The 16771-nt window shown below is 41.2% G+C and overlaps 1 protein-coding gene across 2 annotated transcripts in view; it reads right to left on the reverse strand.

Annotated features, from left to right (window-relative positions):
- Positions 1–6143: 6143 nt before the first annotated feature.
- wdr27 (WD repeat domain 27) overlaps positions 6144–16771 on the reverse strand; it is a 77929-nt gene continuing 67301 nt past the window's right edge. For both annotated transcript variants that reach the window (XM_018766092.1, XM_018766091.1), the window contains exon 25: positions 6144–6687. In XM_018766092.1, coding sequence (XP_018621608.1) covers positions 6607–6687 — 81 coding nt within the window. In that variant the 3' untranslated portion in view covers positions 6144–6606. The remainder of the gene's footprint in view (positions 6688–16771) is intronic.

Genomic DNA, 16771 nt, shown 5'->3' on the forward strand with positions numbered 1-16771 from the left:
CTTTTTCTAAAGGTATATTTATTAAATTATTTGTCATTTTTTTTTCTCTCTTGTTCAAACACACTCAGTCACTTTTGATTATGAAGATCTTGATTTTGAAGATTATGATTAGAGAAAAAAGTTATACTTTATATTAATTTGCGAATATTACTGATGACAAAAAAATGTGATCTCTGGAATATGCACTGACACCTAATGCTTGTGGGCGCATGTGCAGAAATCCGCAATGGGATACACATGCAAACGTGCTGTAAATGCAAGCAGATGCATATGATAAAGAAAATACAGAAATGTTGAAGCACAAACACATGTATGCACACATGAACACAAATCAGTTTAATACCATCCAAGTCATTTGTTACTGGCAGTGAACATTGAGATGCCTCCAGGCCTCACCAATAAATTTAACCTAATTGAAGATGGTTTAGATAATCAGTTCCACTGTGTGCAGCATATACATCACTAGGTTAAGCAACCCCTTGAATAATGCCATAAACAATTTTAAATGTTCTTCACTTGTTTGATAAAAAATATGCTCTTTGCAGCTACTCTTCTCCTTGAAGATGTTCTGTAACTGACTGTTCCCAGACCGAGAGAAAGAGTCAAAATTTCAACCTTCTGCCCAGTTTGTCTCATTAAGGTATTGCAAAGGTTGTGCATGTGCGCTCAAACTTTTGACTGGGGAAGAATTTGCCCAATAAGCAGTACCACAGACGTCACGCAGCCCAGCCCACAGAATACAAAATAACCCTGACATAACAGTGAAATGGATGGGCTGCAGTCATTTAAAAAGATCGATAAAACCTTGCAGTAAGAGAGGCGGGTGGGTAGTTGTGTATAACTGGAACCCAATGGCCGAAGTACAAACATCAAAATCAGATGGTACAACAGCATCGTGATCCGAAAAGCCATCTATGCCAGTGAAACCTGGACGATTACGAAAAGGACAGGCCACAAACTGATCGTTTTTCACCAAAGCAGTTTGCGTCAAATTCTGGGCATCTCCTACGGCAATCGGATCACAAACAAAGAGGTGCTACAACGTAGTGGTCTACTGTGGCTGGAAGGCACTGTTGCTGGACGACGGATACGACCAGAATTTTGCGACTTCCCGACCAGAGACTTACAGAGGTGGCGATGCGATGGGTGCCGCCAAAGGGAAAGCGCAGACAAGCTCGACCACCATGGCGTTCCACCTTTCAAGAAGATCTCAAGACCATGAACGTCGAACGGACAGATGCTGAGATCGTTGTTGCCACCAGAGCCCATTGCCCACTCTTTGCCCAATACGTCAACCGACGAGGGAGGAACGAAGCTAAGATAATGGCCTCTGCGTACAAATTACTGAGACCAGAAGCTAGCCATGGGAGGTCATGATCTAGTTCATGTCAATATGGACATGAAGAGCCTGTTCCTGACATTCACACATAGAACATCACCAATACATCCTGACAGGCTCTTGTTCCTCTATCTATAGAGCTCTGCTCCCTAGTCATAGTGCAAATTTACGGTGAGTCTCCCTTGCGTGATGTCTTACTGTTTACATGGCAGTAGACATGATTTAAGAAAGAATATTCTTGTCTGATGTAAGTTATTGTTTTCAGAACCCTTCCTTCCCAAATACTCTGTGGCTTAGACTGTTACTAAGGGGTAAATCACACAAAGGGGATAGTATGTCTTGTCAGTCTTTTCAGATACGGCCAAAATCACGGAAAGATGACGCGAAAACCGGGCTACCGAAATTTACGAAGCGAGTAGCACTTTGGTCGGGGCGATCCTGCTTCGTGAAAAACATTTCCTTTCACATTCTTTTCCCCGTCCTTCTCAGTTGCTCCAAAGATGGGCAAAGTATGGTGAACGGAGGCAGCAAAAAAAACGTCTGTAAATCACATCCAGAATATAACTCGGAAATACAGGAAATATTAGTAATGCTTACACTATATATTTTAGCCTATCAGTTACTGACAAGCCAGGTTGCTTTCCTGCTGTGCATCAAGAGCAAGAGGAAGCTTTAAGTAAATGCTTTCTTTGGCTCAAACTACTGCATGTCTTTGCTTTGCCGTATCTGTTTCACACTATTGCTCAAGATTTAACTTCATCTAATCATAGGAGTTCAGAGACAGAGTCATACGGTCAGCTATAAGTGGTTCTGGCACCACTCACACAACCCCTTGCTGTTTTGTCTAGGACTCTAGTGACACATTGGACCCCTTTGCATTGGCCCAATTAGCATTACTCATTCGTGGCCTGAACGTTCCCTTTGGAGCTCATGAAAAACCCCTTTTTTCCGACTCAGCAGAATGTGTTCTTCTTACATTTCGTTGTAGGGGTGAAAGGGCTGCCTGGTTCTTGACCTTCTTGATTTTGGACAAGCAAACTACATCAATTAAGCAATTAATTAACAAAGCATAGCATTTGTAGAGGGAGGTGTGGTGGCGCAGTAGGCTGGACCAGGTCCTGCTCTCTGGTGGGTCTGGGGTTCGAGTCCCGCTTGGGATGCCTTGCGACGGACTGGCGTCCCGTCCTAGGTGTGTCTCCTCCCGCTCTAGCCTTACGCCCTGTGTTGCCAGGTTAGACTCCGGCTCCCTGCCACCCCGTATGGGACAAGCGGTTCGGATGATGTGTAGTGTTTGTCGACTGATTTATGCAAAGCTGTTTAAGCAAACAAAATGTCATTGAAGAGCAGGAAAAAACAAGTTGCATTTGTTTAAAAACTGTCTCTGTCTCAGATTCAAAATTACCTTCCAATTCATAGTGCAAAGAACTTACAGACTCCTTCTGTTTTTTACCTGAATGACCTCTTGAACTCGCAAGCGGTTAAGGGACTTCTAAAAATATTTTTCAACATTTTAGGGGCCTACCTGTCTGCTGAAGGTCATGACAATAAAACACATCCCCCTGCGTGTCTCTTCTTTGCTGAAATATAATTTTCTCACTATTACTCTAAAGAACGATTATGACCTTTTAAAACCGATTGGCACTTTTCGGATCAGTTGCTGACATGTTGGCATATTATGTACACAAAGGAACAATTCTGAAAGTCTACTTGAGGTTCTCGAAAACTTAAAAAGTGATTTTACACTGCAAAAAAGAAATAAAATGTTGCTACGTGTTATTAATGTACATCTTTTCATGAAGAGAAATTACAAATCATGCCATCTATCATGAATGAAAACAAATCATCATATTTACTTTAGGGGTGAAAGCTATCTATCCCATGCGTTTTGAGGGAAGGAATATGTTAACTCGATGAAAAGATTGCAGTACGTGACAACCAGACATTAGACACAAATTACAACAGAGCTTGTGCCTGAAAGTAATTGGCCTGGAATTTGAACAAAGTGTATTTTTGATAAAGTACATCGCAGGGCATTTAGAAGATAAATTCATAGCCTTTCATTTTCAGTGGAAAAACATGATGTTCAACAGCACTGCCAAAATATTTCTAGATGATTGCTTATAATATTAAAATATATCTAGATATCTGTGCAACTTTAAATTGCTCAAGAGTAATGAAAGAAACTGGTATTTGGTCAACTGAGTGCAATGCAAAAAGACTGAAACAAAAACAAAAAGAATTGCTTTCCGTTCTTAGTAATTTAACATCTATTTTTCCATTTCATTTCAGAAATGCGTAACATTATAAATACCCTTTTCGACAGCTTAAATTGTGCCAGGACAGCTATCAGTAATTCACAATACTTTAGAATCCTAAAATAATCTCAGAAATTCACAGAAGTCACAGATCTGTAAGGTGACTTGAGCATGAGGAATTCATTCGTTCATTCATTCATTGTGAAAAATTACTTGTCATGATGCCGTGTCACGGTGGTCCATTCACGTGATGACTAAGATAAATGAATGCCTTCCTCAAGGCCATAAAAAAGACATAACATCCTCTCAGACAGTGAATCTGTCGGTGTGTCCCGCTTCTTTAATGGGAAATTGGGAAATGGGGCAGACATTTAGGGAGTGATCCGCAGACAAATTTATCTTCCACTTGATGAAGGTTCGCTATTTATACTCCAAAATTTGCTGCTTTGACTGCCTTTTACTCCCTGCTCTCCAATCAGAAAAACTAGTGACTTTTGCCGGTTTCGGAACCCCATTCCAACAAGCACAGTCACATACTCAGACACCGATTGTGTAAAAACATCCGACAAGAAGCAGCCCAGACAAAGAGGAAACGAAATACAGCTGCTTCTAGTGTGTGGAAGGAGACAGGAAAAAGACAAGAGGGATGGATGGATGGATGGATGGATGGATGGATGGATGGATGGATGGACAGAAGACGTACATTTAATGAAAGCTGGCCGCTATTAAAAATTATACGACAAAAGACCATCGTCGGTGCTGTATTCGGCTGTACTGACTCACACCGTCTTAATGTTAACAGATGAGCTGAAGAGTCGCAACCATCATGGAACCAGACCAGAACAGAAATTTGGGGGATTTTATTCTTGAAACGGAGTTATTTTTCAATGCCATATCATATGTGTCTCTATGCAAAAATGCAGCCAAGAATGAACTTAGAGGCCTGGTCTCTTCCCAAAACCTGCTGGAGAAACTCCCTGAAACAAAGGGGTGTTTTATTGCAGTACGGGTGTTGCAGTGGATGATCTCATATGATCTATCCGGTGTGTGGCCTCCGCCTGCCAAGTCAGTTGCAACCATTCTGCAATTCCCCAGTTTTTTGTCGTCTGCAGCCCTCCAATCAATACCTCAGGAAGCTACAGCACAAAGCAGCTTGGAAATATTAGCAAACAGAATATAGTTATTTTCATTTTCAAAGAGATGAAAAATTCCAGTCACGCTCATCCAGTATTTATCCGCTGAATAGACACCGCTTAAGATAAATAAAATAATAAAAATTTGACAAATAAGTTGTATGCAACAATACAAACACACACACACACACACACACACACACACACACGTCTACAACCGCTTGTCCCAAGCGGGGTCGAGGCGAGCCGGAGCCTAACCCGGCGACGCAGGGCGTAAGGCCGAAGGGGGAGGGGACAATACAAACATACACCGTAAAACTAAAGTGTGATGAGTACATAAACTTAAATAACATTGTACAATGTATTTTTTTGGTCAGCTGTTGAAGTGTGTTTGCCCCAGTATAACAAAGTTTGCTCTGGGCAAATAAATAAATGTAGGTTTGTGTGATCACAGAATGTATCACTCGTTAAGTGTATGAAATAATGGATATGAAAAGCCTACATGCCCCTGTTGAAATTTCAGCTTTTATACACGTGAAGACAAATAATGCCAAACATTTTAATCTTTAATAAGACCTCTTCACCTTTAACAACAGAAAAACAAATTAATAATTTGAAAAACAGGTTAAAAGTAGGAACGTTCAGTGTCTTGACCGCATATGTGTACACCATATCGATTACCTAACATAAGGCATCTATAGCTTTGTTCAAATTTAACCAATCAAAATCCAAATCATGTCCAAATGCAGGTAACCTTCTCCTGACATAAGCAGAATTGATTCTGATTAGCAGCAATTAAAACAGCCATTTCTGTAGGATTTCCTTGAAAGTTTCACGGTTGCACGGTTCAGAGACGACCATGGTCTACAAGGTGCTAACCAAAGATCTTTGGGACGTTTTTGTTGGAAGCTTCACATCAGGAGCAGGATATAAAACAGCGGTGAAGGTATTACATATAAAACAGAACACTGTAAAAACCATCATTAAGAAGTGGACGAAACGACACGATCGAAGCACTGTAAAGATGAGGATTTCCCTCCAAAACTGATGACCAGGCATGAAGAAAACTATTCATTGATGCTATTGAGAGTAACAAAAGTGCAATCTTAATGGGGCTGTGGGGTTTATAGGAGTAACTGGCTGTTCCCTGCATGTCACAACCAATTTTCATGTTCTCCATAGGTGTGAGCTTTGTGGAAGGGTGGCAAGACAGAACCCATTTCTCGCAAAAAAAACACCCAAGCGTGTATAAATATTGCAAGAAAATCTTAAATTTCAGTAAGACTGTAGACTTCGTTCATATACACAGTAAATGGTTTTCCAACAAAAATTCCAACAAAGAAAATATCAAAACCAAAACAAGTTTGTGAAATATTTGTCAAACAACATTGTCCAAGGAGAATTACAATGTCGGGCCTACTGTACTACGGTGTTTATGAGTGTACTAGGTAGTGTATCTTGCAGGGTAAGTTACTTTCGATGAAAAAGTGTCAGCTGAGCACTACTTAGTATTCATTGCAAATCGCTTTGGAGAAAAGCGTTCGCTAAATGAATAAATGTAAACGAAAATGTAGATGTTTTTTCACCCATGCATAAAACTCTGTACTTTTTACGAGAGCAATCCAGGACGAAAACTTTGCTCTGTGGCACCTCAGTGGGAAGAGGGATTCGAACTAGGAACCTTCCAATTACAAGTCTATGAAAAAAAACACTACTGTGATTTAGTAAAAGAGACTTCAACTTGAAATTGTCATTTTTTTTACTTTGTGGACGTTTTAAGAAATCCCATCAACGGTTTACAAAGCACGCGCACGCAATGAAAAATAAAAACAGCAACACTCAGGCGAATTCAGCCTTCACCTCGCCGTGATTTCCTGCTTTAACTTCCAGTTGCGGAGACGGCGGCTCCATCGCTGGGTCTGAACAGCTGCAGCTTCCCATCCAGAGTCCCAGTCAACAGCTGGAAAAAATGAAGAGAAAAGCAGGGGTCAGCGCAGATACCTGCAATACAAATGCAGACTGACATGTGAATGTTGTTTCAATTGTACCGACCAAGAACCTAGAAAAATTGATTTTGAAAAGAACAGCACTGGAAAACTGATGAAGCACATGCTGACTATTGAACTACAGGATTAATTTTAACCAGTTTATGCTCACACTGTTGCATGCAGGGCATCTTTTAGCCTGAAAAAGCATCTGAGCTGGAAGAGCAGTACTTCAGTGAGAATTCACACAAACAGTTGTTCACTTCTGACTTAACATTTGTGTCGAAGAATAAGAGATGAGGTGTTAGTCAAAATCACCGAAACATCATCATATTATCCTCATCCTTCTAGCTTCCCTGTTCAAAAGAAAGGATTGCATCACATTTTAAGAAAGTATTACATGTGCCAGGGGATGCGGTGGCGCAGCGGGCTGGACTGGGTCCTGCTCTTTGGCGGGTCTAGGGTTCGAGCCCTGCTTGGGGTGCCTTGCAATGAACTGGCATCCCGTCCTGGGTGTGTCCGCTCCCCCTGCGCCCTGTGTTGCTGGGTTAGGCTCCGGCTCCCCGCGACCCCGCTTGGGACAAGTGGTTTCAGTCAGCGTGTATATTCTATGTTCCCTATTTTTCATGAGATACTTGATGGGATACCTGACTGAGAGACTATCACTACTGTACAATCTCTTCCAATGACTCAAGAAGCAAAATCAGACTCTTTCTGAAAGTGCCTTTTTTAATTCATCTGCAACACAGGCTGCTAATCTCCTTGTTAGTTAGTTGTTTTGCGTGTATCTTGTTACATAACTCTGTCCAATCAGCAGGTTCATCTGTGGTTAGCAAATCATTGGCTCTCATGAATTGAATTTGTTTACAGGGTTTATTACAGCATTTACATTTATATTTATTTATTTATCAGACACTTTTCTCCAAAGCGACTTCCAGTGAACTCTGTGTAGTGTTACCAGCCCACACACTTTATTCACCGTGGTGACTTACACTGCTAGATACCCTACTTACAATGGCTCACTCATCCATACATCAGTGGAGCACACACACTCTCTCTCTGTCACTCACACACTATGGGTGAACTCGAACAGCATGTCTTTGGACTGTGGGAGGAAACCAGAGCACCCAGAGGAAACCCATGCAGACAGGGGGAGAACATGCAAACTCCACACAGACTGAGCGGGGATCGAACGCACGTCCTCTCGCACCACCCAGGCGCTGTGCCACCATGTCACCCACGCATTTCCTTCCCTTTTCACACACGTTTCTCACGCAATTATCATTCTCTACCCTCCACACAGCATTAGCCTGCGGTACATTTCCTCACTGCTTCTGACATCCAATCAGCAAAGCAGGATTGCATTACATCATTGTACCCATAACCAATCAGCTGGAAGAAGGGCTTTAGTGCATAAAGGAGTTTATTTATGTTAAGAGTGAAAAGGAATTTGCAATTACAGTATAATCACAACAGAGAATACCAAAAATATAAAACAGTGCTGCAAAAGATCAGTTACATAGCCATTATTAAATGTGACTGGTTAAAAGAAACATGTAAAATCCCAGCTATTGCAGAAATAAAGGGGGAATAAAACAGATTAGAAATTATTACTGAAATGACCTTTAGTAAAATAAACCTTTGCATGTTCCCTTGGTGAGTGGTTAACGGGGGTCGGAGTAGCGAAATGCGAGGCCACATGTGTGCTCATGTCAGGGGTTACCGGGGTTTCGTCTCACGTCATGCTATGGTTCCCTCAAAAAGATCGGTGTAAAATTCACTCCTCAACAGCAGATACCATTGGGTCAGGAGGTCACTGAGCAGCAATGAACTTTAGAGGAGGCCTGTCGGTACTGATGACCGGTGACTTGGGTGGGGACACTGCGAACTGGGGAAGTAGGATGTCGAGTTATTATAGTGGGCAGAAGGTTATACACAGGCACACACACTTTCCTCAGTCTGGTACCCCAGTGTCAATTAAAGCCTCCTTTGACTGGCGCAGAAAAAAATAATAATACGCTGAATAATGAGAAATTTGATAGATCTCTCATACACTAAAGACCAAGTTAGACGAAACCCTTAGGAAAGAATTTTTAAACATCTCCTTAAATAAACTTGCAAGACAACAAAAGAAGCTCCATCAATTTTTTGTAAGCGATTTCTTGTGTGTGTGTGTGTGTAAAGTTGGAAAACACCATAAGTCAGACACAATTGCACTTTATCCTCATGTCCACTCTTCTCCTCTAGCAGCAGAAAGATAAAATCCAGCTGTATGCCTTTTAGTCGGGAACTTTAAAAAAAAGGAATGTGACTCTGAGAGAGAAGTTCAAATACACAGGCACGTGTGTGTGTGTGTGTGTGTGTGTGTGTGTGTGTGTGTGTGTGAACGCGCAGCTGAACGAGAGCAATGCGGAGGAGCGCAGGGGGTTTTAAAGTGCAAGAATCTCACCTGTCACTCAAGAAAGCTTTACAAGCCCTTTCCAAAGTTGATGCCCCTCACTCCTAATAATCTTGTGCGCAGCAGAGGTAAATACCTCTCCCGGTTTCCCGTCACCCCACCGTCCGCCCCCACCACGTCCTGCCCTAAGGCGCATACTGAACGGACAGCAGTCAGCGCGCTGGGGCCGGCTTCGAGCTCGAACAAGGCCCGACAAAGCGTCGTTAGCACAGAAGCTCAACCCTTTCCAGTGATTTCCACCACAAAGGGGGTTCATCAAATGTATCTGCATCTCTTCCGAATGAGTACTCTCCGGTGGGACGGCACTTCGGAGGCAGATTGTTTCCCATGTGTTGGCTGGCTGTGATTCAGCGAGTGAGACTGCACTGCAATCTGTTGTTTGTTAAGGAGATAGCCTAACATAGTGTGTCTTTCGTTCCAGACATAAAACCCAGTTTTAAAGCTGGATCTTAAATAGTGGCAATAAACTGTATCATTCAGCATCCTTTTTTTCCTTTAAGGATCATGCAATTCCCCCAGCTTATTAAAAGTAATTTGTCCAGATCACTATTTCAGTACCATCACTATGAAGAACTACCCCATCCTTACATTTTTACAGTATTACAATATATGGGGGCACAAGATAATAAGTAGCTCAATATTGTAAGTCACTTTGTAAAAAGCATCAACTAAATAAATATGTAAATATAAATACATAAATTGTGCTAATCTGTATTGAGACCAGCCACTGAAAACAGTATTTATTTCTCTTGTTTGTGATATGCATTTCATGCCATATCATATACATTTTACTGCTAATCGGGGTTGACAAAATGTAATGACGCAAATACGCTAGATGACTAGATTAAGCTTCTTAGACAAACAGTTTTAAGAGATGTTCGTCTTCTCATAGTTGCGCACCATCCTCAATTTATGGTCGTGAATATAAAATGTGCCAAATGCGTCGGATGGAAATACAGTGTTTCCTACCCATATTTGTTCAAGAGACTGTTGGCACGCTTAGACCGAAAGAAACTCGAATTCTCGTAATATTCACGTAGTTTTAATAGCGCTTCGGTAAATCATGATGAATTCTTCAGTTAACAGCTGGTGTATAAAAACCAAGAATAGAAATAATTTCAGAGTGGATTTTCCCCCCCCCCCCCTCATTTTCATCTGTTTCCACCCAGGAACATTTCATTTTATTTTCTGAATCATTAACAGGAATCCTGCAGTTCATCCCACAAATATTTTTACGAGTTGCTAAACAATAAATCCACATTAAGAATCACCATAAGGCTCACACAACTTATGTAATTTTAATTACCGCAGGACTTTCCAGATGAACAAACAAAAATCAATAGCACAGCAGAGAAGGTAAAAAGATGGATGTAGATATTTGAAGGAAATTTAAGATCTCATTGCCAAGGTAACCAGCTAGCAGGACTATCTAAACTCGGTGTTCCCAAGCAAACAGCTTCTCATTTGGGTCTCATTTCCAAAAAGTATTCATTGGCATTTTCCAGAGAAGCACAAACTGACCTCAGACTACAAAATGGATAAATATGTTAAATCAAGGGACTGAGATACAGTGATGATTGTTTCTGGTAACAATTAAAGGTAGCTTTTAAAACCTAGAATTAACGTGCAGTTGGAATCTTAAACGTGAGACCCAGTGGTCTCGTCTTCTAACGTATCGATGCTTCATATTTCAGTCTGAGCTGTTTGTTAGAAGAGAAGGTCACAGGAAGACAGGACACATTAACCAGTCAACTCATCCTCACATGTGTCAGCAACAAACGTACGGAGAACTAAACAATTAAAAGTTATTCAACAGAAATGAACATGGGATGGAGTGATGATGAGTTGATGAAGAATGCATGTGTTAGGATGTATAGTCTGTTGGAACAGTGTAGAATATGATGCAAATTATATGGCTACAGCTATACACCTTCAGGTTGGTATTGATATACAAACACGTTCTTATATTTATTATCAGACACTTTTCTCCAAAGCGACTTCCAATGAACTCTATGTAGTGTTATGAGCCCACACACCTTATTCATGGCGGTGACTTACACTGCTAGAGACACTACTTACACTTGGTCACTCATCCACACATCAGTGGAACACACACACACACACTACGGTTGAACCTGAACAGCATGTCTTCGGACTGTGGGAGGAAACCAGAGCACCCAGATACACTACTTACAATGGGTCACTCTTCCATACATCAGTGGAACACACAGACTATGGGTAAACCAGAACAGCAGGTCTTTGGAGTGTGAGAGGAAACCAGAGCACCCGGAAGAAACCCACACAGACACAGGGAGAACATGCAAACTCCACACAGACTGAGCAGGGATCAAATCCACAAAAAGTATGCTATACCTACTGTAGCGTGCCGTGCTCTGGGTTCGGATGGGGCACAGAAGGACACAGAGACATCGTTCATTACGAACGTTTATTGGAACAATGGCACAGAGCGAGAGAGATATAAGCACGAACACAAGAAAATAATGCTCTTGGTTCGAAGACCATTTTTTCCTCAAGGACCTATACCTCAAGGCAGTCTTCCCAACCTGCTTAGCCGTTCTCGAGCTTCCCCCCCCCCCCCCACTCACAATTTGCAACATACTGACCCCCGTCAGCCCCCCACAGCGGTTAAACAACTAATTCACATTTTACCTACAATTCCCAACTATATACAATAAACATCTGTTCCTGCTCAAACATGACACCCCTCAGTAACACGAGTCATTACACTATTTTTCAATTTATGAGCCACGTTTTAAGTGTTACGACAAACAAATTTTGAAACAATAGAAGCGCCGCAAAGAAAATATTTTAAAATTGTTCATGCCTTACATTTGTACTGCTTCCCCTGGTCTTAATAAAAGCAAAGACTAAAAATCTGTTTTCAGAAAAAATTTCAGCTCCGAAAAACTGCCCGTTCACAAGAACCAGTAGGGTTTTATACTAGTCATTATACTAGCAGGCTGTGTGTGGACATTGCAGGGTGCTTTAAGTCTGTAGAAATCCTCTCAAGGAGCCACTGGTAGGAAAGACATAAGGACTAGGAATGTACATCATACCAGACAGGAGGAATTGTATACAGCACATCCGCTGTGGAAGTCACGCTTGGAATGTCGGAGAATTTTCCCTGGAGAATACTGCAGGGTACACTGTGTGGAGTGCAGGAAAACTTGCCCTGAGAGTCCGAAGAGTTACTGCTTTCATTAACACAGCTTACCTACGATACATGGATATAATATAAGGAAACAAACTATTTTACATTACTAACTACATTTTTAAGCCAAAAAAAATACACAACACCATAAATATATGTACTCAAGTTTGTATCAAGTCAGATAACGTACATTTGAATTATGTCTGTTTTCTATTATTATTATTATTATTATTATAACTTAGGCAACACTCATCCACATACATTGTCCACTGACTACCATACTAGATCTTAACTTGCACAGTTCAATCAGTGCATGTTTAGCGATGTGGAGCAGAAGGCCTCTCACAGAACTGTGTCTCATGATCATCAGAAATAGTTGTGTAACTTAACACTTTCCAGTGAGGTGGGTGCTTTGATTTATCCTCACTCTGTCCACTCTTACAGCCGCCCGCACAAACAAGACACGCACCGATGTGAAATTCTGGATGGGCCGCATGAGCTCTCTTCAATGTTTACTGAGCTCAAAGCCTGAAGCCAGCGTCTTTCTTCTCATAATGACAAATAGAGATAATGGAATAGGTAAAGGTGGGGTCAGCATGCAATGGGAAGGCCTGACTGATTTCGGCACTTTTATATGAGCATCTCAGATGTGGCAGTCCAGTGCAGAGCACAGCTCCAAATTAAGTAGGCTCACTCGAAATAGCCAGTATAGCCGCCCAGATGATTTATTCTTTGTTCATTTGCCCTGGCGAGACGACAGCCAGCAGAGGGAACGCTGCACCCCTCTGCAGATGGTTGGTGTCATGAAGCGGTCACACACCCCTGAACTAACTTCTACAATTGGATCTTCTGGAAGTTCCTAAGGGATGACACCTGGATATGTCATGTTCGTTCTCTGAAATCCAGGCCAGTTCTGGTGTAATTGTCCAGAAAAGTCAGGGGTGGATGTCACAGTCTTAAAAAATATTAAAGCTGCTTAAAATTTTCCAAGGCTGTGATTTCGCAAAGTCGCAAATGAGGCAATGCAAATAAGATTTCAAAGGCTCATTTAAACAGTGTTCCTCTAATGAACAAGATATTTCTAAAAAAACAAAGATATCCTAAATTTGTATGTTACTATTACTCCATTTCCTCTCTTAATAGCTATTTAAATAAAGTAAGTCTAGGTAGTTTGGGAATACCAGGACACAGATTTCTTCATTGTTCTTCAGTAGATTAACACCTTTTTTTTTTTTTTACTTTCATTAATTTAAATAAATTTGCAAAATTCACAAGAAAAACACAAGAATACTACAAATGTGAAATGAAGGGGCGAAAAATGTATGTTCTGTAATGACCAGCATTAATGAGAAGTGTCATGTTCGTTTGGGAAACAATGATCATTGGAAATAGTTGGCAATAGTGGGAAGAGTGTTAAAGATGTTATAGGGATTATACTATCTGCCAGGGATTACAAGGGCGTGAGTGCATGTTGGCCATTGTAAAAAAGTTAAGAAAAGTTTGAAAAAGGCTTAAAAGGGTTGGAAAGGCTGGCTTGAGGTGCAGGTCCATTGATCCAAAAGGTAAAGCACAAAGGTTCTCGGGTCTGACTCCATTCTGGTGGAACGACCTCCCCCTCTCACTCAGAACTGCTGAATCTCTGTCCACGTTTAAAAAGAGTCTTAAAACTCATCTCTTCCGGACTCAGTCTACGATCTCTTAAGGTCATGTAAGGTATAAGTGTTCACGTCCGCAAGGTATACATGTTCATGATTATGCTCAGATCAATCCTTGACAGAGCCACTCCTGCAATGTAACCTAAATGTTTATATGTATCTCCCACAAAAAAAAAAATTACTAGGAAGGTGATTAGGAATCGGCGATATTCTGGTAAAGTTTTATGCAGTTACTTGTGTCATGAACGTCAGAACATATGGTGAAGGAAGGAAACTAACTGTACTTAAGAGTCACAAATCTGCTGTATCTTTCTCCTAAAGTAATGCACAAACTGTATTTTGTATGTCGTTTCGGAGAAAAGCGTCCGCTAAACGAATAAACGTAAATGTGATCCGTACCTGTCCGAGGTGTGCGGGGAGAGGGTAGTCTGGGGGACTCTGCTTGGACTGCTGCCACCGCGACCCGGCCCCGGATAAGCGGAGGAAGATGGATGGATGGATGGATGGATGGATGGATGGATGGATGGACGGATGGATGGATGGATGGATGGTAATCCGTGCCTATACCTTTCACTGTGTGCCGGTGTTCCAGAAAACGTTGACAATGAATACTTGCCATGCGCCTTTCTTTGCCCCATCTGAATCCCGAGTTCAGGGCACTACAGTACTGTAGTTCCAAGAAATTCACAAGAAATTCACAAGAAGTTCTCAAAAACCTGACAATAAAGTGTATTAAAACATGGGGGGGAAGAATTTGTGTTTACGTCAACAGCTAACCAATTATTTTCATTACATTTTTTTTTTTTTTAGCAGACACCTTTCTCCAAAGCAACTTCCAATGAACTCTATGTAGTGTTATGAACCCACACACCTTATTCACCACGGTGATTTACACTGCCAGATATACTACTTACACTGGGTCACTCATCCATACATCAGTGGAACACACATACACACTCTCTCCGTCACTCACACACTAATATCAAATTATCAGTGTAACGTATGTTTATACGGACTTTTTGGGTACTTAATGGGTACTTCTCATTCCCGCCATGTAACAAAGCTGTTCCAACAGTGGTCCTCTTCACCGTAACTGAGTGTAAAGCACAATAAGCTCAATTGTGTTTGTTTCCTTTACCCTTATTTTTCTTTACTGAATCTCAAACAATTTAGAGCAGTTCAGTCTGTCCTCCAAGAACCTACATGAGAATTCTCAATCAGAATCCCATGCTAAACAAGGTACTTTTGCTGTTTTGACTGATTTAGTCATCATTTGGTTATTCCACAGTATAAAGCCACACATCTGTTCGGAAACCAACGTACAGGAAAAACAACAACCGAAAAATAAAGACATGGGGGGGAAAAAGGAGAAAGGGCAGGATATGTTGACTAGATGAGAGATTGTTTAAACTAGGTTAATTAAGACAATGCACATCTGCCCAGTCCAGCTCTGAAACACATTAAAAGTGGGCCTTGATAGAGGGAGTCAGTAATGACCTCATGGCTGGCTGGTATTTTAAAAAGAAAATGTGGCGGCATGATCTGGAGCTTGGTCGAGGAGTAAGACAACTGACACCATGTGATGACATAGTGATAGGCAGAACTCAAACAGCGTGTTACCTTTGGGGTCATAGCTCAAACCTGACCCAATGAACTGTTCCACTTATCTCCGTGAGGACTGGCTGCCGTCTTCTCTTCTTTAGCCATAATAAGCTGAACGCATTAACCTGGGATTCCACAAGACAGACTAAGACTTGCTGCAGTGTTACATGGTCGGTTACATTTACATTCATTTATTTAGCAGAGACTTTTCTCCAAAGCGACTTCCAATGAACTCTATGTAGCGTTATGAGCCCACACACCTTATTCACCGCGGTGACTTACACTGCTAGATACACTGCTTACGCTGGGTCACTCGTCCATACATGGTTATGCCGGAGTGCCATTTTTAATGGAAAGTCACACAATGTTCAGGCAGTAAACATGGACTAGAATGGCTTTCTGGAGATGCCATCTTTCAGCTGAAACTACCCTGAAAAGCCTTAACTGAAACTGAAGTGGCAATGTGAGAAAACAAACCGATAAAACAGAAAAATCTGAAAATACATCATTCTAACACATTTGTAAGAGGGTTGCAAAAATAAAGAACAAGTCATATAATTACTTTCGATTCATCAACTGTTATTGTGAGTGGCATCACACTGTTTTCCGAAAAGCAGGATGGAATGTCAAAGCATGGAGGACAATTCACCATGGTACAGACAGGAAAACGGGAAGGTTATTTGCCACCCAAAAACAAAAAACAGATATTTGCAGAGTGAAACTTCTGTATAAATATGAATTTGAACACCTGCACCTCACTGGTCCCAATCTTCTGTCAAGTACAAAGGATAAATGTAACAGGCACAATGGGGGTCTGTTTTATCAGCATATCCCCACAAGAATGAATTGGAATTTCACGGACCTCTAGTCAAACAGACAAAGAACAACTTGAACTGGACAGAAAGAAACACTGGTCATGCCTTAAAAGAGGGGAAAAAAACAGCTGTTTCAATCTCAGTTCACTCAGGAATGAAACCAAACCGTCTTGCAGTCGTTTTAACCAGTGTAAAGGGTTAAAAATTCCATATGCTGATTATGGAAAAAAAAATGACCAGAGAATTTGAGGCTTTTATGATGGAACTGTCAATAAAATCGGAACAAATTTTCGACCATCACAAAAATGACGGCGTTGTTTCCGAAATTGATAAAAACCGTGAATTGATTTTGCTGCC

This window comes from Scleropages formosus, chromosome 8, assembly GCF_900964775.1.
Source record: "Scleropages formosus chromosome 8, fSclFor1.1, whole genome shotgun sequence".
Classification (NCBI taxonomy): domain Eukaryota; kingdom Metazoa; phylum Chordata; class Actinopteri; order Osteoglossiformes; family Osteoglossidae; genus Scleropages; species Scleropages formosus.